The sequence below is a fragment of the Oncorhynchus tshawytscha genome, linkage group LG25 (genome assembly GCF_018296145.1).
Source record: "Oncorhynchus tshawytscha isolate Ot180627B linkage group LG25, Otsh_v2.0, whole genome shotgun sequence".
Classification (NCBI taxonomy): Eukaryota; Metazoa; Chordata; class Actinopteri; order Salmoniformes; family Salmonidae; genus Oncorhynchus; species Oncorhynchus tshawytscha.
In genome coordinates, this window is record NC_056453.1 from 5,011,472 (window position 1) to 5,035,664 (window position 24,193).

General features: G+C 44.4%; 1 protein-coding gene across 2 annotated transcripts in view; it reads right to left on the minus strand.

Annotated features, from left to right (window-relative positions):
* The window catches only part of sema4gb (sema domain, immunoglobulin domain (Ig), transmembrane domain (TM) and short cytoplasmic domain, (semaphorin) 4Gb), a 72,886-nt gene that overhangs the window by 31,852 nt on the left and 16,841 nt on the right, over window positions 1-24,193 (minus strand). For both annotated transcript variants that reach the window (XR_002949424.2, XM_024387387.2), the window contains exons 2-5: window positions 15,012-15,281; window positions 1,014-1,162; window positions 538-600; window positions 222-320 (exon numbers count right to left, since the gene is read on the minus strand). Coding sequence is in view for 1 of the 2 variants with exons in the window: in XM_024387387.2 (XP_024243155.1) it covers window positions 222-320; window positions 538-600; window positions 1,014-1,162; window positions 15,012-15,138 (438 nt within the window). In the remaining variant the exon portion in view is untranslated. The remainder of the gene's footprint in view (window positions 1-221; window positions 321-537; window positions 601-1,013; window positions 1,163-15,011; window positions 15,282-24,193) is intronic.

The following is a 24,193-nucleotide window of genomic DNA, read 5'->3' on the forward strand; positions in this document are numbered from 1 at the left end:
TTTACACTGTTATCAAAACATCACACCAGGGAAAGCCAACATGAAACACAGACCCCGTAGGGAAAAAATGGATGGTGAAAAAAGATTTGGAACCATTTCTGTGTTTGACCACTAGTTTCTATGGGTTTTATGACGTGTCCACAGTGGGGCTCTATGGGCATTTTGAATGTAAACTGAATGTAAACCAGGGAATCCCGAGCAAAAGGAAGGACAGCTCTTACTATGTAAGCACAGAGGGGCCTGAAGGCGTGCGTGCCACAGACGTACAGGTGAGTCTCATTGTACCTCTGCAGGAAGCGGATGTGATTGTAACAATCTGTCTGTAGGAGAGACACAACAGTGTGGTTATACATCTATATAACATCCACCTAATCTTGAAGGCTAACACATTCACTTGACTCCGTCTTGATCAGAAATACATTGTTACATTATAATAACAACTATAATAAGGGCCATCGAATAAAGAGAGAAAGAGTCAGAAGCAGAGAGAGATAGTTTGTGTGTTGAACAGTGGGTGCTACACGCCATTGGTTATACCTGATTGTCTTTTCCTTTGTTGAGACACTGCTTCTTCTGCTCTGCCGAAGCTTCCCAATCAATCTGCAAACATCGGGAGACAATAATGACCACCCAGTGGGAGCATGGGGCAGTGTACCATGGCAATACTTGAATACTCCATTTTAATACTCCAGTTACTCCCATCAACAACATCATTGTGTTTTAATCTATTCTATTGGCCCGTGAGTAAACTTGCCCCCTACATTTAATCCAATAGTCACACTGCAAAACATTTACCTATTATAGGATTTACTGAATCTCCTTAAGGCTATTATTAGCCAGTCCTGTTTAAGATTTGTGGAGAAAAAGATTTGTGAAATAGGATTAGTTTTGCCATTGCAACATATCGGTTATATGATATGTTGTGCTGTCACAGCTAACCAGTTTAGCAGTTATAAAACAATGCAACTTTGTTGCCATCGAAACGGAACGTTAGCGTCCAGGCTGGTACTCACCGTGAGATTGCCAGGTGTAGAGATGTTGGTGGTGTCCAGGGCGTAGAGAGCCCCCCTGGCCCCTACATACAGCACCCCATTGTCCTCCTCCAGTAGCAGTGTGCTGTAGTTCTGAGATGGGCTGCTGAACCGCTGGCAACCCAGCAGGCCTGAAAACAAACACACAAACTTACTGAGACTTTGGGGCAATTTAACTGAGCCTGCAATGTGGTATTTGCACAGTTTTCCAATGGTCAAATAAAGTCACAGAATGGTTTTGGTACTGGAAACACCTATAATTACTATTACTACTGCAAAGCACAGGTACAGTTAAAGTTGGAAGTTTACATACACTTAGGTTGGAGTCATTAAAACTCGTTTTTCAACCACTACACACATTTCTTGTTAACAAACGATAGTTTTGGCAGGTCGGTTAGGACATTTTTCCAACAGTTGTTTACAGACAGATTATTTCACTTATAATTCACGGTATCACTATTCCAGTGGGTCAGAAGTTTACATACACTAAATTGACTGTGCCTTTAAACAGCTTGGACAATTCCAGAAAATGATGTCATGGCTTTAGAAGCTTCTGATAGACTAATTGACATCATTTGAGTCAATTGGAGGTGTACCTGTGGATGTATTTCAAGGGCTACCTTCAAACTCAGTGCCTCTTTGCTTGACATCATGGGGAAAACAAAAGAAACCAGCCAAGACCTCAGAAAATACATTGTAGACCTCCACAAGTCTGGTTCATCCTTGGGAGCAATTCCAAATGCCTGAAGGTACCACGTTCATCTGTACCATCAATAGTATGCAAGTATAAACACCATGGGACCACGGAGCCGTCATACCGCTCAGGAAGGAGACGCATTCTGTCCTAGAGATGAACGTACTTTGGTGCGGAAAGTGCAAATCAATCCCAGAACAACAGCAGAGGGCCTTGTGAAGATCCTGGAGGAAATGGGTACAAAAGTATCTATATCCACAGTAAAACGAGTCCTATATCGACAACCTGAAAGGCCACTCAGCAAGGAAGGAGCCACTGCTCCAAAACCACCATAAAAACGTCAGACTACGGTTTGCAACTGCACATGGGGACAAAGATCGTACTTTTTGGAGAAATGTCCTCTGGTCTGATGAAACAAAAACTGTTTGGCCATAATGACCATCGTTATGTTTGGAGGACCAAAGGGGAGGTTTGCAAGCCATAGAACACCATTCCAACCATGAAGCACAGGGGTGGAAGCATTATGTTTTGGGGGTGATTTGTTGCAGGAGGGACTGGTGCACTTCACAAAATAGCTGGCATCATGAGGAAAGAAAATTATGTGGATATATTGAAGCAACATCTCAAGACATCAGTCAGGAAGTTAAAGCTTGGTCGCTTCAACTTCCAAAGTTGTGGCAAAATGGCTTAAGGACAGCAAAGTCAAGGTATTGGACTGGCCATCACAAAGCTTTGACCTCAATTCTATAGAAAATTTGTGGACAGAACTGAAAAAGCATGTGCGAGCAAGGAGGCCTACAAACCTGACTCGGTTACACCATCTCTGTCAGAAGGAATGGCCAAAATTCATCCATCTTATTGTGGGAAGCTCATGGAAGGCTACCCCGAAACATTTGATCCTGTCTGGTATGCGTAAATGGCTGCAAGGGAGTCTGGCGCAGGAGAGCAGAAATTGGGTAGCACACGGAGCCTTTCATTCAGGCGAACCAAAAGCACATGGCACAATGAACACAAAATATAAAATGGGTATACATAACCCAGCGCAACCAGACTAACGTGCGCATACATCAAAACAGATAAACAATACCACACAAAGACATGTGGGAAACAGAGGGTTAAATACACAACACATAATGAGGGACAATGAGAACCAGGTGTGTGGGAAAACGAGACAAAACAAATGGAAAATGAAAAATGGATCAGCGATGGCTAGAAGGCCGGTGGCGTCAACCGCCGAACACCGCCCAAACAAGGAGAGGAATCGACTTCGGAAGAAGTCTTGACAGACCCAAGTAAAAAAAAATTAAAGGCAATGCTACCAAATACTAACTGAGTGTATGTAAACTTTTGACCCACTGGGAATGTGATGAAAGAAATAAAAGCTGAAATAAATAATTCTCTCTACTATTATTCTGACATTTCACATTCTTAAAATAAAGTGGTGATCCAAACTGACCTAAGACAGGGAATTTGTACTAGGATTAAATGTCAGGGATTGTGAAAAAATGACTTTAAATGTCTTTGGCTAAGGTGTATGTAAACTTCCGACTTCAACTGTACATGCTTCCACTTTTCAGAATAAGAAAACATTATGTTGGGTCTGGTATTATTCTTGTATTCGGGTATATGTCTTGCCTCATAGAATGAAACTGTCTGTACTTAAAGTTGTACTCAAAGTAATATAGTTGGAATATTATGCACATACTTTCTCTTTACAATGGTTTCTGTGACACTTTAGCAGGCTGTGTTTTCTACCAATTCTTTCTCTTTTCCAGTATGTTAACTCTGCCCCTATGCTCCATACACAGCGGCAGTATAGACTCTCTATCAAAAGTAAAGGGGTGTAACAAATTGACTGAAACAAACGTTCATCTGTCACCAGTAAATCAATGGGCGGGACGAAATTAACATAAATTCCCTTATTACTGCGAGCAGCCTGGGACACATTCCCATCAATTCACCAGAGAAAGGAGAGGGGAGGATAAAAGGAGAGGATAAAAGAGAGGAGGGTAGGATGTGTGCTATATTATTATACCCATCTGCACCACGCTGACTCATATTACTCAGTGTATTTTCCATTGTTCCTCTCTCCTTCTGTCCATCCCTCCCTCTTCATCTCTCACTTATTCACACTATCTCTGTCAGCTTCCATCTCCGTCTTAATCGCTCTTTCTCTTTCTATCTCGTATCCTCACTTTTGAATCTTGATCTTCAAACTCCATCAATTAACTTTCAGCGCTCCTATATCAAATGAATATCTGCTATCTTATCACTAAATAAGACCACATCTTATTATTGCAGCAACCTCGATGAAAACAATGACCTCTTTTCACATCTCATAGGTAGGGCAGTTTGCCCCCATTTTAGACTGAATGTGTAACCCTGTGTTGTTTGTGTGCTGTATTTTTTTCAAGGGATATGAAGCGCAGACGCTGTACAATATGTACAACCCATAGAAACATGCAATGGTTTTGAGCAGGTGCTGTGCATATTCAGCAAAAATGAAAAGACTCATCGATTTGATGCTACCATGAGGTATATTGAAACAATGTTTTGAGTCTTTGGTCTTCTAACTGTCAAAACATTGTTACAACAACACATACACTTGGAAATATAGATTTGCAGGGTGCCAAGGCACACTATACACACAGTAACGCCAGTCAGATTGATTAGGTTATTCTAATAGGGTTAAAGACATGCTCCGGTACTTTGGTGGCTATAAAGTATTTTTTAAACCTCCCACTTTGGGCTGGATGTATCAATGTGTAGTTCATACATGCAGAATCCTTATGCAGAATTATTGTCTTGCCTTAATTAGTCACAAAATCCCTAGTTTGAAAGCAATTGTTTTTCTGGGAGCTGTGCTGCAGTATTTTCCCTACATTTTCGCCCATGTGGGCCAGCCCCTTAGCAATTCCAGTTCAACCAATGAGCTTCAGCCCCTTGCCATATGAGTGACAGCTAGCAAGATGCACATGATGCACCCACAGCAGAGCTGGAGAGAGAGCAATGACAAGGTCCACATATCTGCACATATGTGACAGAGTACGTCACTTTCGGGAACCACTTTTGGCTTGTGAGCTCTACTTTCAGAACTACTGGCTGAAAAGTACACAAACGAATCGGAGAATTCCTTTAATAATGTAATTAAATGCATTACTGAAGTTTTGGACAAAAAAGTCAATACATCTCTGTGGACAGGTGCACAATTACAAATAACTCAACCACCTTCGCAGACTGCAATGGCTAAAATTAATTTGGGACTGCCAGTTACTACATGTATGTATATAATGTCAAACCTCTTTGAAGACCCCCTTCCCACCTAAAACAACCTAAATAGTCTCTCAGGGATACAATGGTGATACTATGAGTAGCACCCATGACTATAACCAGACTGAGTCGGTGTCAACCCACTGCCCACCCCCTATGTCTTGAGGGCACCAGGCAGCCAGGCAGGCAGAGAGCTAGTCAGACAAGCAGGCAGAGAGCTAGGCAGCCAGGCAGGCAGAGAGACAGGTAGCCAGAGAGACAGGCAGCCAGGCAGGCAGAGAGCTAGGCAGCCAGGCAGGCAGAGAGACAGGCAGCCAGGCAGGCAGAGAGCTAGTCAGACAAGCAGCCAGAGAGCTAGGCAGCCAGGCAGGCAGAGAGCTAGGCAGCCAGGCAGGCAGAGAGCTAGGCAGCCAGGCAGGCAGAGAGCTAGGCAGCCAGGCAGGCAGAGAGACAGGCAGCCAGGCAGGCAGAGACCTAGGCAGCCAGGCAGGCAGAGAGCTAGGCAGCCAGGCAGGCAGAGAGCTAGGCAGCCAGGCAGGCAGAGAGACAGGCAGCCAGGCAGGCAGAGAGCTAGGCAGCCAGGCAGGCAGAGAGACAGGCAGCCAGGCAGGCAGAGAGACAGGCAGCCAGGCAGGCAGAGAGACAGGCAGAGAGACAGGCAGCCAGGCAGGCAGAGAGCTAGGCAGCCAGGCAGGCAGAGAGACAGGCAGCCAGGCAGGCAGAGAGCTAGGCAGCCAGGCAGGCAGAGAGACAGGCAGCCAGGCAGGCAGAGAGCTAGGCAGCCAGGCAGGCAGAGAGCTAGGCAGCCAGGCAGGCAGAGAGCTAGGCAGCCAGGCAGGCAGAGAGCTAGTCAGACAAGCAGGCAGAGAGACAGGCAGAGCCATGAGTGAGCCATGATGATCTCTTCTCCACTCACCAACTCAAAGGTCAGGACACACTGGGGGGGTTATGAGGAGAGGTAGGTGCATTCACGACACAACAGGACACACATTGACAGACGTGCGTGCACACAGACACAAATACACACAGGCGCAGGAAGACAGACAGACACACACACACAGACACACACTCACACTATAACTGTCCCTTTCTCAACAACCCAACTTGAACCCCACAGGAACGGTATGTTTAGTCTAAGATCATGTTATTTTGCAGTCACAATGATAGCCCATGGCAATGTAAAACACATTTCATTTTTCACTTATTCTATGAGTCATCCATGAGTGTGCACAAGAAGTGGCTTGGATTCTACATAAAATAAATAGTGGCAGACCATATGAAGTAACATGCCATGCATGATGACAATGATGAGGATGACGCAAAACGGCCGCCACCCAAAGCAGTTGGGGGCGAAGATTCCTTGATGTTTGTTTGAAGCCTGACCAATGAGCTGCTCCGAAGGCAATGTTCTGAGGCCAAACAAGCACATATGTAGAGCTATGACAATTGTGGAATTTTGGGTAACAATTAATTGTCATGCAAATGACCAAGGTAAATGTCGTAATTTTATTCAGTTTTTAAGCTTGTAATGTATCATAATGCATCTTTGAAAATGACCTTCGACATACCTACTCAATACAGCACAGCTTTGGTGACACCCTGTCTCAAAAACAAATGGTTTTGACAGCTTGGAACTTTTGGAATTGATGCTCCTCCTCTGCCTTTCTGCACGTAAAAAATGTTCAAAGTTTATTGGGTAAATCTACTTGAAAATAAAGTTGAATCCCCCCTCCTACAATGAATGTACTAAAATGATTATGACAAGAAAAACCAAGGTCGGTTACACGATTATACAATAATTGTGACAGCCCTACACATAAGTATTAGGAAGGCCCACCTTCTCCTGACTACGCAAAAACCAGAATCTATTAAGCATAGCTCCAGTCCTCGAAGGTCACTATGCCTTTTACATTAACGAGCTAGCTTCCACCTGGGAAACAATGCATTCACTTTCCAGACATCGTGTACCCATACCAGGGACAAACCAGCAGGACTGGGGAACTTGTGGGCCTGAGTTGTGCACTTCTGATGTAGAGAGAGGGAGAAGGAGGGAAAGAGAGAGAGAGAGAGAGAGAGAGAGTACAGGATAGGCAGAGACCAAGAGAGAAAGACAGGTAGAAAGAGGGAGAGAGAGAGAGAGAGACATATATTGGCTTGCGGTTCCTGCTCTAAACCCCAAGCACAAGCTGCACATTGGGCTCTGTTAATCGATGATGAGAGTCCACAAAGCGAGGGGGCATGCCAGTTGAATCTGAGCTGAAAGGGCGGTTTCTATTTAACATTGCCGAATGCACCCTGTGTGTACACTGAACACACACACTTTGCATCTATGGCAGTTCACCTGACTCAAAGCTCTTTCAGTATCAGGCTCTGTGTGTGTGTGTGTGTGTGTGTGTGTGTGTGTGTGTGTGTGTGTGTGTGTGTGTGTGTGTGTGTGTGTGTGTGTGTGTGTGTGTGTGTGTGTGTGTGTGTGTGTGTGTGTGTGTGTGTGTGTGTGAGAGAGAGAGAGAAAAAGAACCTTGGGGTAAATTGAGCCAATGGCAAATCTATCAAATGTAAGTGTTTCCTTCCCAGGCGTAACGCAAGGCATTCTTACTGGGATATGAGGTGACGACAGGGTCTGGCCCATGCTAAAGGTGTTTCAAAAAAAGTACAAAGTGTTTATTAGGTGCTAAGACTGTGTTAGAAAATGCTTAAAATTATTAAAAGACAAAAAGCGATTGTGATTGTGTTGAAGAGTGTTTAGGAAATAAAGATAGACATGATATAAAAAGTAGTGTTAATACTTAATTCAGTACAGAAATGTGTAGGCGGCTTAACTTGCCCTGTCCCTTGACTCAGCTTACCCCACGCTCGGGGAAAGTTGTGCCAAGAGAACACTTTTTTAAGACAACCTATGGCTTATAAAATGGAATGTTTACATGAATTCTGATTATTTCTTAGCATACACAATATTATTTATTATAATTTGTATTAATTTAGGGGTAGACCAGCTTTAATATTGCAGATAGATTGTAGCTTCCATCAATGTAATTGTCTGCATCACTTCCAATCCCCCATATATTTTTTTGTATATATGTTCCTATATTATTTTCCCCTAACCCTACCATCCCTCCCCTAATTAGAGTAAACTAACAGACAACAACACTTAGGCTTCAACTTCCAGCGTATACAGATGAAGTAGGAAGTTTACATACACCTTAGCCAAGTACATTTAAACTCAGTTTTTCACAATTCCTGAATATCACATTCCCAGTAGGTCAGAAGTTTTTGCCTTTAAATAGTTTAACTTGGGTCAAACGTTTCGGGTAGCCTTCCACAAGCTTCCCACAATAAGTTGGGTGAATTTTGGCCCCTTCTTCCTGACAGAGCTGGTGTAACTGAGTCAGGTTTGTAGGCCTCCTTGCTCGCACACGCTTTCTCAGTTCTGCCCACAAATTTTCTATAGGATTAAGGTCAGAGCTTTGTGATGACCACTCCAATACCTTGACTTTGTTGTCCTTAAGCCATTATGCCACAACTTTGGAAGTATGCTTGGGGTCATTGTCCATTTAGAAGACCCATTTGCGACCAAGGTTTAACTTCCTGACTGATATCTTGAGATGTTGCTTCAATATATCCATATAATTTTCCTCCCTCATGATGCCATCTATTTTGTGAAGTGCACCAGTCCCTCCTGCAGCAAAGCACCCCCACAACATGATGCTGTCACCCCCGTGCTTCACAGTTGGGATGGTGTTCTTCAGGTTGCAAGCCTCTCCCTTTTTTCTCTAAACATAACAATGGTCATTATGGCCAAACAGTTTTATTTTTGTTTCATCAGACCAGAGGACATTTCTCCTAAAAGTACGATCTTTGTCCCCATGTGCAGTTGCAAACCATAGTCTGGCTTTTTATGGCGGTTTTGGAGCAGTGGCTTCTTCCTTGCTGAGCGACCTTTCAGGTTATGTTGATATAGGACTTGTTTTAATGTGGATATAGATACTTTTGTACCTGTTTCCTCCAGCATCTTCACAAGGTCCTTTGCTGTTGCTCTGGGATTGATTTACACTTTTCGTACCAAAGTATGTTCATCTCTAGGAGACAGAATGCGTCTCCTTCCTGAGCGGTATGACGGCTGCGTGGTCCCATGGTGTTTATACTTGCATACTATTGTTTGTACAGATGAACATGGTACCTCAGGCGTTTGGAAATTGCTCCCAAGGATGAACCAGACTTATGGAGGTCTACAATTTTATTCTGAGGTATTGGATGATTTATTTTGATTTTCCCATGATGTCAAGCAAAGAGGCACTGAGTTTGAATGTAGGCCTTGAAATACATCCACAGGTACACGTCCAATTGACTCAAATTATGTCAATTAGCCTATCAGAGGCTTCTAAAGCTATGACATCATTTTCTGGAATTGTACAAGCTGTTTACAGGCACAGACAACTTAGTGTATGTAAACTTCTGACCCACTGGAATTGTGATACAGTAAATTATAAGTGAAATAATCTGTCTGTAAACAATTGTTGGAAAAATGACTTGTGTCATGCACAAAGTAGATGTACTAACCGACTTGCCAAAACTACAGTTTGTTAACAAGACATTTGTGGAGTGATTGAGAAATTAGTTTTAATGACTCCAACCTAAGTGTATGTAAACTTCCGACTTCAACTGTACATACTATATACATTTTACAGACACAGAATATTTTACATTATAAACTGGGTGGTTCGAGCCCTGAATGCTGATTGGCTGATAGCCGTGGTATATCAGACCATATACCACGGGTATGATAAAACATTTATTTTTACTGTTCTAATTATGTTGGTAACCAGTTTATAATAGCAATAAGGCACCTCAGGATTTTTGGTATATGGCCAATATACCATGAGAAAGGGCTGTATCCAGGCACTCCACGTTGCATCATATGCCACACCCCCTCGTACCTTATTGCTTTAATAGTTATCTTTTGTTTGTTGTTAGTCCCAGCGTTCAGCTCCACTCAACACCTCCCATCTATCTCTGAACACCATCCAGTCTTGATTTCTATATGCCATTTATTTTTTTTATCTGTGCTGTGATGTTTCACAAAAGTTCTGAACCTTTCTATTCTCATAGATTCTACATATTGTACATAAAAATACATTTGCTATGAGTATTATTATATTATTGATCGTTTGACTGTGACTTTTGAAATCACCCAGCAGCACTATTTGCAGAGTTAGCTCCAGGTAAATGCTGCAATTCTTAATTAAGCCATTCCTGACCCTGCGATGAAAAACAAGCTACATATGGGCGGTACCAAAACAAATTATCGAATGATTCTGTCTCTTTGCAGCAAAATCTGCAGAGCTGGGATGGTTGTAACCCCCCATATGTAGACATCTTTGTTGGAAAGAATACTATATTTCCCTTGGCGGAGTGATGCTGAATGTAAAAAATGCCTCAACTCCCTTACATGTGCTGGGGGGCAACAGTTTCAATCATTTTCAAGTTTTATTGTCACATGACTTAACCACTGTAGACACTGGTGAATACTGTCAGATGTTGCTAAGTTGATCAATGATATGTAAACTGCTATCCTGGTGTAGCAAGCACCATGCTCTACCAACTGAGCTACAGAGGACCAACATTTCCTGTTTCCTATTTTCAAAAACCTCCAAAATGTCTGAAAGTATCTCTAAATAGATTATTTGGACCAAAGGATCGGCATAGCTGCCTCAGCCTCGGGGGCTTAATTTCCTTAAGTGAATCATCCCATCGGGAACAGTTCACACACAGTCAGCATAAACAAGACTGTTCTCTCGATCACTAGTGAAGTCTGTCATATTTACCATCACGCTTGTGATCTTTGGCAGTACTGTGGTTTTCACCTCAGTGCTCGTGGTTGCCTGTATCAGCGTGACTGTGTATTTAGAATATAAACTTTTGCCGTGACTGTTTCGAATGATGATATAACAATGAAAGCAGTGCACACACAGCATTAACAGAAAGCAGAGATCTTTATCTCACGGTGGCAAACCAAGCAAAATCTCCCAGTGAATGCATACAGTACACTACTCCTATCCTGGTGCTATTTCAGGTACTGTATCTACGCAAAGTCTGTCGCTGCTCAGATCCTGTCAAAACCAAGCCCAGGGAACATCAGAGAAAGAGATAGATCAAAGCATCCGAGGATAACTCCAACTCCTCTCTATTGTCACCAGAGGAATTTCACATTAAAAGAAGCCATTTTCTGCAAACACTGACTGGTGAGAACAAATTGTAAAATGCTGTATACAACAACAAGAATGAAAGGCAGAGAGTTACTCTAGAGGCTGAGAGAGACAAAACATTTGCTTCCAGATTGAGTTTATGTTAACTCATTAGAATTTTTGTGAGTAATTTATCCTTTATTCTGTACACATTTTTAAAAGGTTTTGTCTGTTCATCTCGTCACACTGACTTGAATAAATACATGTGATTTACAGGTCAACATTGCCATTTATTATTTATTTACCTTACTATTGCATAGGTTCATGCCTCAGGATTGGTATGCTAGTCTACATAAAATCTCCCAACTGATGAAACTGCAATTTCAAGGAGATTCTTTTATTTTAACCAGTATTTCCTCCCAAAATGGTAGTTACAGTCTTATCCCATCGCTGCAACTCCTGTACCGTCTTTACGTTGATCCCGGGCTGCTGTCGAGAACCAGAATCTGTAGTGACGCCTCTAACACTGCGATGCTGTGCCTTAGACCGCTGCGCCACTCGAGAGGAGAAAAAACTATTCTAAACCATGTCTAAAGAATACACAGAAATCCACTACTATCAAGCCCTCCGCTGCCCTCTCCTCGTAGCAACTGTAGACAGATCTTACACATGCATCAATATTGCATGGTTCCATTACTTCAAGTCTGGTTGGCACCAGCAAAGAGGGCAGGACATGGGAGACAACCCCCTCGGTACACCCTTGAGTTCAGACTAGGGCTGTTGCAGTGACTGTATTACCGCCATACCGGCAGTAATGAGTCATGAGCGCAATCAAATTCCATGTGACCGTTGAGTCACGGTAATCTCCTCTTATGCACTCTGGATATGCTTTGGAAGTACCCAACTTGCTAACAACCATCGGGTCCTACTCAGGGCTCTAGTGTCCCTCTAACCACTCTGACATCAATGCAAATCCAGTCAAAAATCACATCAAACACTTATCATCAAAACAGTATGGTGCTTTTAAAACTCACCTCACTGTGATGATCAGTTTGAAGAAAGAAGTTCAACAACAGGTTGAAACTGAGTGGAAAACATGTTCGTTGTGGATGTTGTTTCAAAGCCTAACAAAACAAAATGGACAGTACTTTCTAAGGTGATGATTAATTCAAAACATCCATACGGGTTATGAGCCCCAAAAAACAGAATTCAAATTACGATTGTTAATTTTTTATTTTCTTTATCCTTTATTTAGCATTGTGCTGTTATACAATACATAGCCTACTGCATAGTACGCATGGCAGAACAACACACATCTAAACTGATTTAAGATGTCTTTGGTAAATAATTGGTTCTAAAATTAAACAAATTAAAGTAATCGCCTTTGAATGTGGACTGTATTATTATTCATGCTGGATGGACTGGTTACTTTATGCTATGGTCCAAAATGTCTATCCACGAGTCAGGGAGAGAATATATAGGCCATGGTGATGCTGTTGGTTCATTGATTGTGCATGGCGGCTTACAGAGGTAGCCTACAATTATAGTGAATTTGTATTTGATTTTGAATAGCCTATTAATAGGGCATTTTCATAATTAATTGGGTGACACATTACCTTTAGCTATACAGCATATCTCCCCAACAATGTTCTTCCATCTCCTCCTCTCTCTCCTTTATTCCTTTCTAGAGCACGCAGGGGGGCTGTCAACAGTTTAGTCACGCCTGCTCCCACTCCCCCTCTCTGGCGCTCGAGGGCGCCAAGCTGCCCATCATTACGCACACCTGTCACCATCATTACATGCATCAGCGCTTCATTGGACTCACTTGGACTCCATGACTTTATTGATTGCCTCCTCTATATCTGTCTATTCCTCAGTTTCATCCCCGTGTCAGCATTAATGTCGTTCTGTTTCCCTTGTCCAGACTCAGTCCATGTTTTGTTTCGTGTCTGTTATTAAATATTCACTCCCTGTACTTGCTTCTCGTCTCGCAGCGTCTGTCCTCACAATGACGTAGGGCATAGACAGATCAATCTTTTGCATGACAATAAACTGCTGACAAAATGTCATGACCACCACAGCCCTAGTTCAGACCAGAGTCAGGCATTCATCTATCCACAGAGAGGGACACACACACACACACACACACACACAAACAAATACACACACACAAGAACACAAACACACACTTTTTTTCCAATTACAGTATGTCAAATATGCCCTTTTTCTATCATGGTTCTAAAAGATTTCTCTGTTTTATTGCGAGCTAATGTACACCCACTCCTACAGACCAACTGTAAAACATGTGCAAATGAATGATCGCCCTCTCATCCTAACTGTGAAGCATTATAAATCCACCCAGAGCGACACATACATTTATGCTCCGACTCTACCAAACACAGTGCCACCACCAGCACCACCCACATAGCCCTTATTTCCATACACAGTGCAGTCAAGTGCCCGGTGGCCATTTTCCTCTAGGACGTGCTACTCTGCACTCTCCAGTTCTGCACTTGGGCATGTTTCTCCTAAGGGAAAATGACAGGGGGTGCATGCCCGTGCAGATTCTCAATGTGAGTAGAGATCATACATGCATGCACACGCCCAAACGCACACACACACACAACCCATGGGAGTCCGAATGTAGGTCAATGGCTTCATTTTACAAGGATAAGGAGAAAAATAAGATAGAAGTGTGTGGCACAGAGTCGGTCTATAATAAAAGAGTGTTCCAAATTAGCAGAGGCTTTCTGAACAAAAATGAACATGACATTAACATAGTTCCCATAGGAACTCACTGATACTTCTGCATCACACTATCTGGAATCCATTTCCCTGAATGGGGAACCCAGTGACATCCTACATTTCAGTGGTTTCATGTCATTTTTCTGTTGTGCTCAAGCATTGCATGTGAATTACACATCATACATGATTTTAATACTACCTCCGGTGAGGAGCAACATAGCTAGCAAAGACTTTTGAGTAAAATGCCCATTTAAACACCCTGTCTATCTCTTATCTCTAACCATCTCTTTCCACTGCAATAGTCTGGTTTTGTGACTGCACCACAGTGCAGGCAGGCGAAGCACCAGGCTCTCGTCACTCCCCTCGTCTGTTAATAATATTTCTCCTCTCAAGACAGGAGTGGAGAGGATTGGAGAGCTGACAGCAGCCAGGTACAGTATAGTTGTCTGAAGAGCCTGCCAGGGATGGCTGATCCCTCTGCAGTAGCTTCTGCTGCAGTAGATAGAGAAAGAGAGGCTGAGCTGCTATGGGGGAGTGTGTGTGTGTGTGTGTGTGTGGGGGGGGGTGTGATGTGTATAAATGACGTACCCTAAACCTTCTTCGTACAATCACCTATTCAGCACTATTTCATTTTCAACACAGCCACTGGACAGGGCTCCACCGTAGAGGGTTCCTCTTTTATGGGCGATGAGAGCTTCTGTCTATTCTCTATTGTTTCATTAGAGCTGCATGGTGAACTAAGTGAACTAGGACAGGACTTGAGAGAGAGGATTAACAACTCCCTGGAAGTAGGGGGTGGCTGTCTTCGGGGCCAACTTCCAAAACTGTGCCACTTGTTTAAAGTGAACAGGAGGGAGTTGGAGCAGCCTTTGTATTGAATCAGCACAGTGAGTGGGATACTAGTATATCGTAGACATTCTATAAGTACAGCCAGGATTTTTTTCAGGCCATATGGCCTGACCAGAAAAAACTCCTATGCCACAGCCTATAACTCGGTCCCAGAGTTTTCTTTAGGTCAGGTGTAGTCACTTTTCTAGGACAACCTCCTGGTCTAGTGTACCGCAACCTGGAGCCTTGGTCTGGTCTTACCTTGGTAGAGCACCGTGGTCCTGGGGGTGACGTCAAGGACAGGGCCGAAGGGGAACCCCCATACCCCTGACAGGCTACAGAGGAGCAGCTGTAGGAAGGGGGGCAGAAGTGTGACGTGGTCCCCCATGTTTGCCAGGCTGACCTGGGTGCAGGTGGAGCCCTGTGCGCTGTCACACACCTTTGTTGCTTACACACACAAGTGATATTATCCTCTGTTGGGCTCAGCAGTGGTGGCTTCTAGGTCATCCTCTGTCTGTTGGAAGGCTCACTCTGCACAGAAGACAAAGAAGAAAAACAGATAGTATCCCACACTGTAGATGCCATTGTTTAGATCAAATCAAATGTTATTTGTCACATACACATGGTTAGCAGATGTTAATGCGAGTGTAGCGAAATGCTTGTGCTTCTAGTTCCGACAATGCAGTAATAACCAACGAGTAACGACCTAACAATTTCACAACAACTACCTTATACACACAAGTGTAAAGGGATGAAGAATATGTACATAAAAATATATGAATGAGTGATGGCCGACCGGCATAGGCAAGATGCAGTAGATGGTATAGAGTACAGTATATACATATGAGATTTTTTTTATTTCACCTTTATTTAACCAGGTATGCAAGTTGAGAACAAGTTCTCATTTACAATTGCGACCTGGCCAAGATAAAGCAAAGCAGTTCGACACATACAACGACACAGAGTTACACATGGAATAGACAAACATACAGTCAATAATACAGTATACACAAGTCTATATACGATGTGAGCAAATGAGGTGAGATAAGGGAGGTAAAGGCAAAAAAAAGGCCATGGTGGCAAAGTAAATACAATATAGCAAGTAAAACACTGGAATGGTAGATTTGCAGTGGAAGAATGTGCAAAGTAGAAATACAAATAATGGGGTGCAAAGGAGCAAAATAAATAAATAAAATAAATACAGTAGGGAAAGAGGTAGTTGTTTGGGCTAAATTATAGGTGGGCTATGTATAGGTGCAGTAATCTGTGAGCTGCTCTGACAGTTGGTGCTTAAAGCTAGTGAGGGAGATAAGTGTTTCCAGTTTCAGAGATTTTTGTAGTTCGTTCCAGTCATTGACAGCAGAGAACTGGAAGGAGAGGCGGCCAAAGAAAGAATTGGTTTTGGGGGTGACCAGAGAGATATACCTGCTACAGGTGGGTGATGCTATGGTGACCAGAGAGCTGAGATAAGGGGGGACTTTACCTAGCAGGGTCTTGTAGATGGCATGGAGCCAGTGGGTTTGGCGACGAGTATGAAGCGAGGGCCAGCCAACGAGAGCGTACAGGTCGCAATGGTGGGTAGTATATGGGGCTTTGGTGACAAAACGGATTGCACTGTGATAGACTTCATCCAATTTGCTGAGTAGGGTATTGGAGGCCACTTTGTAAATGACATCGCCGAAGTCGAGGATTGGTAGGATGGTCAGCTTTACAAGGGTATGTTTGGCAGCATGAGCGAAGGATGCTTTGTTGCAAAATAGGAAGCCAATTCTAGATTTAACTTTGGATTGGAGATGTTTGATGTGGGTCTGGAAGGAGAGTTTACAGTCTAACCAGACACCTAGGTATTTGTAGTTGTCCACGTATTCTAAGTCAGAGCCGTCCAGAGTAGAGATGTTGGACAGGCGGGCAGGTTCAGGCAGCGATCGGTTGAAGAGCATGCATTTAGTTTTACTTGTATTTAAGAGCAATTGGAGGCCACGGAAGGAGACTTGTATGGCATTGAAGCTTGCCTGGAGGGTTGTTAACACAGTGTCCAAAGAAGGGCCAGAAGTATACAGAATGGTGTCGTCTGCATAGAGGTGGATCAGAGACTCACCAGCAGCAAGAGCGACATCATTGATGTATACAGAGAAGAGAGTCGGTCCAAGAATTGAACCCTATGGCACCCCCATAGAGACTGCCAGAGGTCCGGACAGCAGACCCTCCGATTTGACACACTGAACTCTATCAGAGAAGTAGTTGGTGAACCAGGCGAGGCAAGCATCTGAGAAACCAAGGCTGTCGAGTCTGCCGATGAGAATGTGGTGATTGACAGAGTCGAAAGCCCTGGCCAGATCAATGAATACGGCTGCACAGTAATGTTTCTTATCGATGGAGGTTAAGATATCGTTTAGGACCTTGAGCGTGGCTGAGATGCACCTATGACCAGCTCTGAAACCAGATTGCATAGCAGAGAATGTATGGTGAGATTCAAAATGGTCAGTAATCTGTTTGTTGACTTGGCTTTCAAAGACCTTAGAAAGGTAGGGTAGGATAGATATAGGTCTGTAGCAGTTTGGGTCAAGAGTGTCCCCCCCTTTGAAGAGGGGGATGACCGCAGCTGCTTTCCAATCTTTGGGAATCTCAGACGACACGAAAGAGAGGTTGAACAGGCTAGTAATAGGGGTGGCAACAATTTCGGCAGATAATTTTAGAAAGAAAGGGTCCAGATTGTCTAGCCCGGCTGATTTGTAGGGGTCCGGAATTATGAGTAATGTAGGGTATGTAATGTATGATGAGTAATGAGAGTAATGTAGGGTATGTAAACATATAAAAGTGGCATTGTTTAAAGTAGCTAGTGATACATGTATTACATAAAGATGGCAAGATACAGTAGATGGTATATAGTACAGTATATTGTCACACCCTGACCATAGTTTGCTTTGTATGTTTCTATGTTTTGGTTGGTCAGGGTGTGATCTGAGTGGGCATTCTATGTTACATGTCTAGTTTGTCTAGTTCTATGTTTGGCCTGATATGGTTCTCAATTAGAGGCAGGTGTTAGTCATTGTCTCTGATTGGGAACCATATTTAGGTAGCCTGTTTGGTGTTGGGTTTTGTGGGTGATTGTTCCTGTCTCTGTGTTTGCACCAGATAGGACTGTTTTGGGTTTTCACGTTTCTTGTTTTTGTTAGTTTATTCATGTATAGTGTCTTTATAAATTAAACATGAATAACCACCACGCTGCGCTTTGGTCCGCCTCTCCTTCAAGTCAAGAAAACCGTTACAGAACCACCCACCACAACAGGACCAAGCGGCGTGGTAACAGGCAGCGGCAGCAGGAGCAGCGAAAAGAGGAATGTACATGGGAGGACGTTTTGGACGGCAAGAGTATGGACTATACTACTTGGGAGGAAATAGACAGGTGGGCGGTCGACCCAGGAATGTACCGGAGCCCGCCTGGGATTCGCTGGAGCAGTGCGAAGAAGGGTATAGGAGAATGGAGTTGGAGAGACAAGCACGGCGGCACGGACGGAAGCCCGAGAGTCAGCCCCAAAAATGTATTGGGGTTAGGCACACAGGGAGTATGGCGAAGCCAGGTAGGGGACCTGCGGCAACTTTCTGTGCTTACCGGGGGGCTAGAGAGACCGGGCAGGCACCGTGTTATGCTTTGGAGCGCACGGTATCCCCAGTGCGGGTGCATAGCCCGGTGCGGTACATTCCAGCTACGCGTATCGGCCGGGCTAGAGTGAGCATTGAGCCAAGTGCCATGAAGCCGGCTCTACGCAGCTGGTCTCCAGTGCGTCTCCTTGGGCCGGCTTACATGGCACCAGCCTTGCGCATGGTGTCCCCGGTTCGCCTGCATAGCCCAGTGCGGGCTATTCCACCTCGCCGCACTGGCAGGGCGACCGGGAGCATTCAACCAGGTAAGGTTGGGCAGGCTCGGTGCTCAAGAGCTCCAGTGCGCCTGCACGGTCCGGTCTACCCAGTACCACCTCCACGCACCAGCCCTCCGGTGGCAGCTCCCCGCACCAGGCTTCCTGTGCGTGTCCTCGGCCCAGTACCACCAGTGCCAGCACCACGCATCAGGCCTGCAGTGCGCCTCGCCTCTCCAGCGCTGCCGGAGTCTCCCGCCTCTCCCGCCTCTCCGGCGCTGCCGGAGTCTCCCGCCCCTCCGGCGCCGCCGGAGTCTCCCGCCTCTCCGGCGCTGCCGGAGCCTCCCTCCTCTCCGGCGCTGCCGGAGCCTCCCGCCTGTCCGGCGCTGCCGGAGTCTCCCGCCTGTCCGGCGCTGCCGGTGTCTCCCGCCTGTCCGGCGCTGCCGGTGTCTCCCGCCTGTCCGGCGCTGCCGGTGTCTCCCGCCTGTCCGGCGCTGCCGGAGTCTCCCGCCTGTCCGGCGCTGCTGGAGTCTGAAGAGCCCCTCTGCCCAGAGCTGCCAGAGCCCCTCTGCCCAGAGCCGCCAGAGCCCCTCTGCCCAGAGCCGCCAGAACCCCTCTGCCCAGAGCCGCCAGAACCCCTCTGCCCAGAGCCACCAGAGCCCCTCTGCCCAGAGGTGCCAGAGCCCCTCTGCCCAGAGGCGCCAGAGCCCCTCAGCCCAGAGGCGCCAGAGCCCCTCAGCCCCGAGCAGCTGCACCTCTGTCCCGAGCAGCTGCACCTCTGTCCCGAGCAGCTGCACCTCTGTCCCGAGCAGCTGCCCCTCTGTCCCGAGCTGCCCCTCTGTCCAGTGGGGTCATTAAGTAGGGTCGCCGTGGTTAGGAGGCCACGGAAGCGGACAAGGTGGGGGACTAAGACTATGGTGAAGTGGGGGCCACGTCCAGCACCAGAGCCGCCACCCCGGACAGATGCCCACCCAGACCCTCCCCAATAGGTTCAGGTTTTGCGGCCAGAGTCCGCACCTTGGGGGGGTACTGTCACACCATAGTTTGCTTTGTATGTTTCTATGTTTTGGTTGGTCAGGGTGTGATCTGAGTGGGCATTCTATGTTTATTCATGTATAGAGTCTTTTTAAATTAAACATGAATAACCACCACGCTGTGCTTTGGTCCGCCTCTCCTTCAAGTCAAGAAAACCGTTACATATATACATATGAGATGGGTAATGTAGGGTATGTAAACATTATATTAAGTGGAATTGTTTCAAGTGGCAAGTGATACATTTTTACATCCATTTTTCCATTATTAAAGTGGCTAGAGATTAGTCAGTATGTTGGTAGAAGCCACTCAATGTTAGTGATGGCTGTTTAACAGTCTGATGGCCTTGAGATAGAAGCTGTTTTTCAGTCTCTCGGTCCCAGCTTTGATGCACCTGTACTGACCTCGCCTTCTGGATGATAGCGGGGTGCACAGGCAGTAGCTCAGGTGGTTGTTGTCCTTGATGATCTTCATGGCATTTCTGTGACATCGGGTGGTGTAGGTGTCCTGGAGGGCAGGTAGTTTGCACCCGGTGATGCGTTGTGCAGACCTCACTACCCTCTGGAGAGCCTTACGGTTGTGGGCGGAGCATGCGGTGATACAGCCCGACAGGATGCTCCCGATTGTGCATCTGTAGAAGTTTGTGTGTTTTTGGTGACAAGCCGAATTTCTTCAGCCTCCTGAGGTTGAAGAGGCGCTGCTGTGCCTTCTTCACAGCGCTGTCTGTGTGGGTGGAACAATTCAGTTTGTCCGTGATGTGTATGCCAAGGAATTTAAAACTTACTACCCTCTCCACTACTGTCCCGTCGATGTGGATAGGGAGTTGCTCCCTCTACTGTTTCCTGAAGTCCACGATCATCTCCTTTGTTTTGTTGACGTTGAGTGTGAGGTTATTTTCCTGACACCACACTCCGAGGGCCCTCACCTCCTCCCTGTAGGCCGTCTCGTCGTTGTAGATGAGTGTGTGTGTGTGTGTGTGTGTGTGTACACGCGTGTGTAGGTACACATTTCCTGAGCCTGTTTGAATTTTTGCATAATCACACTGTTTCCACCATAGGTCACCCCATGAGTCAAGATGCATTACATAAAACACTAATTACAAAAGTTGATGATGAAGAAGAATTGTTGTTTTCTCTAATGTTCTGGAACATGGTTCCACTTCTCCACTTCCTAATTAGCAGTGTGTGTTGGGGGGCTAGGCTTGGCAGGGTAGGCTATCTGATGGCTAATCTAGTGATTAGGCCCGATGCCATCAGATCAGTCTCCGCCTGGTTGGCCGCACTCTTGTGCTCTGTCACTGATCAAAGGCCTCTAACATGAATCATGTTCTCCTCCCCAACCTACAGTGTAAACACACCAGCATCTCACCCATCTGACACTATATTGGGTCGATGGTGTTGCATGTGGAATGTGGCCCGGGCGATGACCGCCTATCTGTCATCACCGTGACGACAAAATGGAAACTGCACATGGAAAGATAAACACATCTGCCTGAGCCATGTCACGCCTGGATAAAAACACGCATGAACAATTAGAAAGGGTAGAACACAAAGCATGAGAAGGATGTCCTCTGAAACGCTTGGTAAAATTGCTCAAATCTGACCAAAACATCTTTTGACGTGTATTTTTTGCTCAAACATTTTAAATGTATTAACTGTTGATATGGACTGAAAATATTTTGAAGGGTTTTATCTGTAGAAGCTCGGTTGCATGTTACTTTTTTAGCACTGCTGTTGTAGGCTACTTCCCATGAGAGTCTCTGACTAGTTTCCCACAAATTTACCTCAGTTGCCTCCCTGTTCAGAAAGCCCAGTTATATTGATTGATGGCCTACAGAATGTGAAAAGATATAAAATGGAGTTATAGTCTCTCTGGATAGGGCCATCTGTCAGGCAAGACATAATGATATGAAAGATATTATCCAGCCTGACATTTCTACAGATGGCCAAGGAATACGCTCATATTACCCAAGTGTCTCATATAATCCTTGCTTTACTGTAGCTATGAAAAGATAATATCACCTAATACTAAAAGCTTAAAAACCCCAGCAAATAAGCATTTTCTCTACTATACCCCTAATTTGGTAGAGTTTCTAGAGTTTCTTCAAAATTAAATATTAACCCCCTAGAGTGTATTGATGCTAAGTAACATAACAAAAGAATCTCCAGCGAAATCTGTCAATTCATTTGCATGGGCTGCATCTCAAACCACCACATTTATCAGACCATGAGACATCCAGAAAAAAATAGGTATTCTCACCAAAACGTCTGAAGCATCCAAACGGTTTGCCCACTCTATGAAACGATGAGACTCCCACGAACACAATGATGATCTCTGTTTTGCTCTACGACCCCCACAAGCTCCAAAGGACTATGGTGAAATCGGTACTGTTGATGTGCCAACTTCTGTTTGCAGCATCAGAAGCGTTTTTCTTTATTTTTACAAAAAAAGTGTCAAACAAATCAAAATATATTTTAGATTTGAGATTCTTCAAACTAGCCACCCTTTGCCTTGATGACAGCTTTACACACTCTTGGCATTCTTTCAGTCAGCTTCACCTGGAATGCTTTTCCAACAGTCTTGAAGGAGTTCCCACATATGCTGAGCACTTGTTGGCTGCTTTTCCTTGACTCGAGGCCAGGTCATCTGATGCAGCACTCCATCACTCTCCTTCTTGTTAAAATAGCCCTTACACAGCCTGGAGGTGTGTTGGGTCATTGTTCTGTAGAAAAACAGATGATAGTCCCACTAAGTGCAAACCAGATGGGATGGCGTATTGCTACAGAATGCTGTCGTAGCCATGCTGGTTAAGTGTGCCTTGAATTCTAAATAAATCACTGACAGTGTCATCCCCACAGCATCACACCTCCTCCTCCATGCTTCACGGTGGGAACCACACATGCGGAGATCATCCGTTCGCCTACTCTGCGTCTCACAAAGACAAGACGGTTGGAACCAAAAATCTCACATTTGGACTCATCAGATCAAAGGACAGATTTCCACAGTTCTAATGTCCATTGCTAATGTTTCTTGGCCCAAGCAAGTCTCTTCGTCTTATTGGTGTCCTTAGTAGTGGTTTCATTGCAGCAATTCGACCATTAAGGCCTGATTCATGCAGTCTCCTCTGAACAGTTGATGTTGAAATGTGTCTGTTACTTGAACTCTGTGAAGCATTTATTTGGGCTGCAATTTCTGAGGCTGGTAACTCTAATGAACTTATCCTCTGCAGCAGAGGTAACTCTGGGTCATCCTTTCCTGTGGCGGTCCTCATGAACGGCAGTTTCATCATAGCGCTTGATGGTTTTTGCGACTGCAATTGAAGAAATGTTGAACTTTTTTTTTGATTGACTGACCTTAAAGTAATGATGGATGATGGACTGTGGTTTCTTGCTGTTCTTGCCATAATATGGACTTGGTCTTTTATTAAATAGGGCTGTCTTCTGTACACCACCCCTACCTTGTCACAACACAACTCATTGGCTCAAACTCATTAAGAAAGAAAAAAGTTCATTTGTGGAATTTCTAACAAGGCACACCTGTTAATTGAAATGCTTTCCATGAAGCTGGTTGAGAGAATGCCAAGAGTGTGCAAAGCTGTCATCAGCGCAAAAGATGGCTACTTTGAAGTATCTCAAATATAAAATATATTTTGACTTGTATTAACACTTTTCTGGTTATTACATGATTGCATATGTGTTGTTTTTTAGTTTTGATGTCTTCACTATTATTCTACAATGTAGATAATAGTTTAAAAAAAATGTGTTTTTACCTTTATTTAACTAGGCATGTCACTTAAGAACAAATTCTTATTTCCAATAACAGCCTAGGAACAGTTGGATAACTGCCTTGTTCAGGGGTAGAACAACCATTTTTTAGCTTGTCCTCTCTGGGATTCGATCTCGCAACCTATCGGTTGCTAGTCCAACGCTCTAACCACTAGGATACCTGCCACCTAGTGGTTACCTGCTGCCTAAAGAGAAACCCTGGAATGAGTAGGTGTGTCCAAACTTTTGATTGGTACTGTATACATATTTCCTGAGCTTTCTTATATCTCCTACATATAGGACAGACCCTTCAAAACCATATTCCTTATGATAAATGTTTTACTGTCTTTTTTGCCATTTATTCATGTGTTATTCAATGTGTTTCTACTATAGTAGTTATTAAAGGCAAAATTCAATATTTTATCAAATACATTTTTTATTCAAAAAATTACACCTAAAGGAGACCTAAAATCAAATAGGTAAATTATCCATGGTATGACCATTTTAAAACAATTCCATATGTCAGCTTAGAAGTCAGGAAGAAGTCATGGAAAAGTAATGAAATTCCATCTGTCAAAATGTGTATGAACCCTGTAGATAGCTATACTTGAGAGGAAGAGGTGAAGTCAGAGGGTTTACTCCGCCCCGAATCTGTCCACCAAAAGAATTCCACAAAGTGAGGAAATGGTTTGTATGGTCAAGGAGAGAGTGTCGGATATGGTCAGCAAAAAATGTAACCAATAATTTGCTACGTGAGGCTTATTTGATCGCATTGAAGTTTTGCTATGCT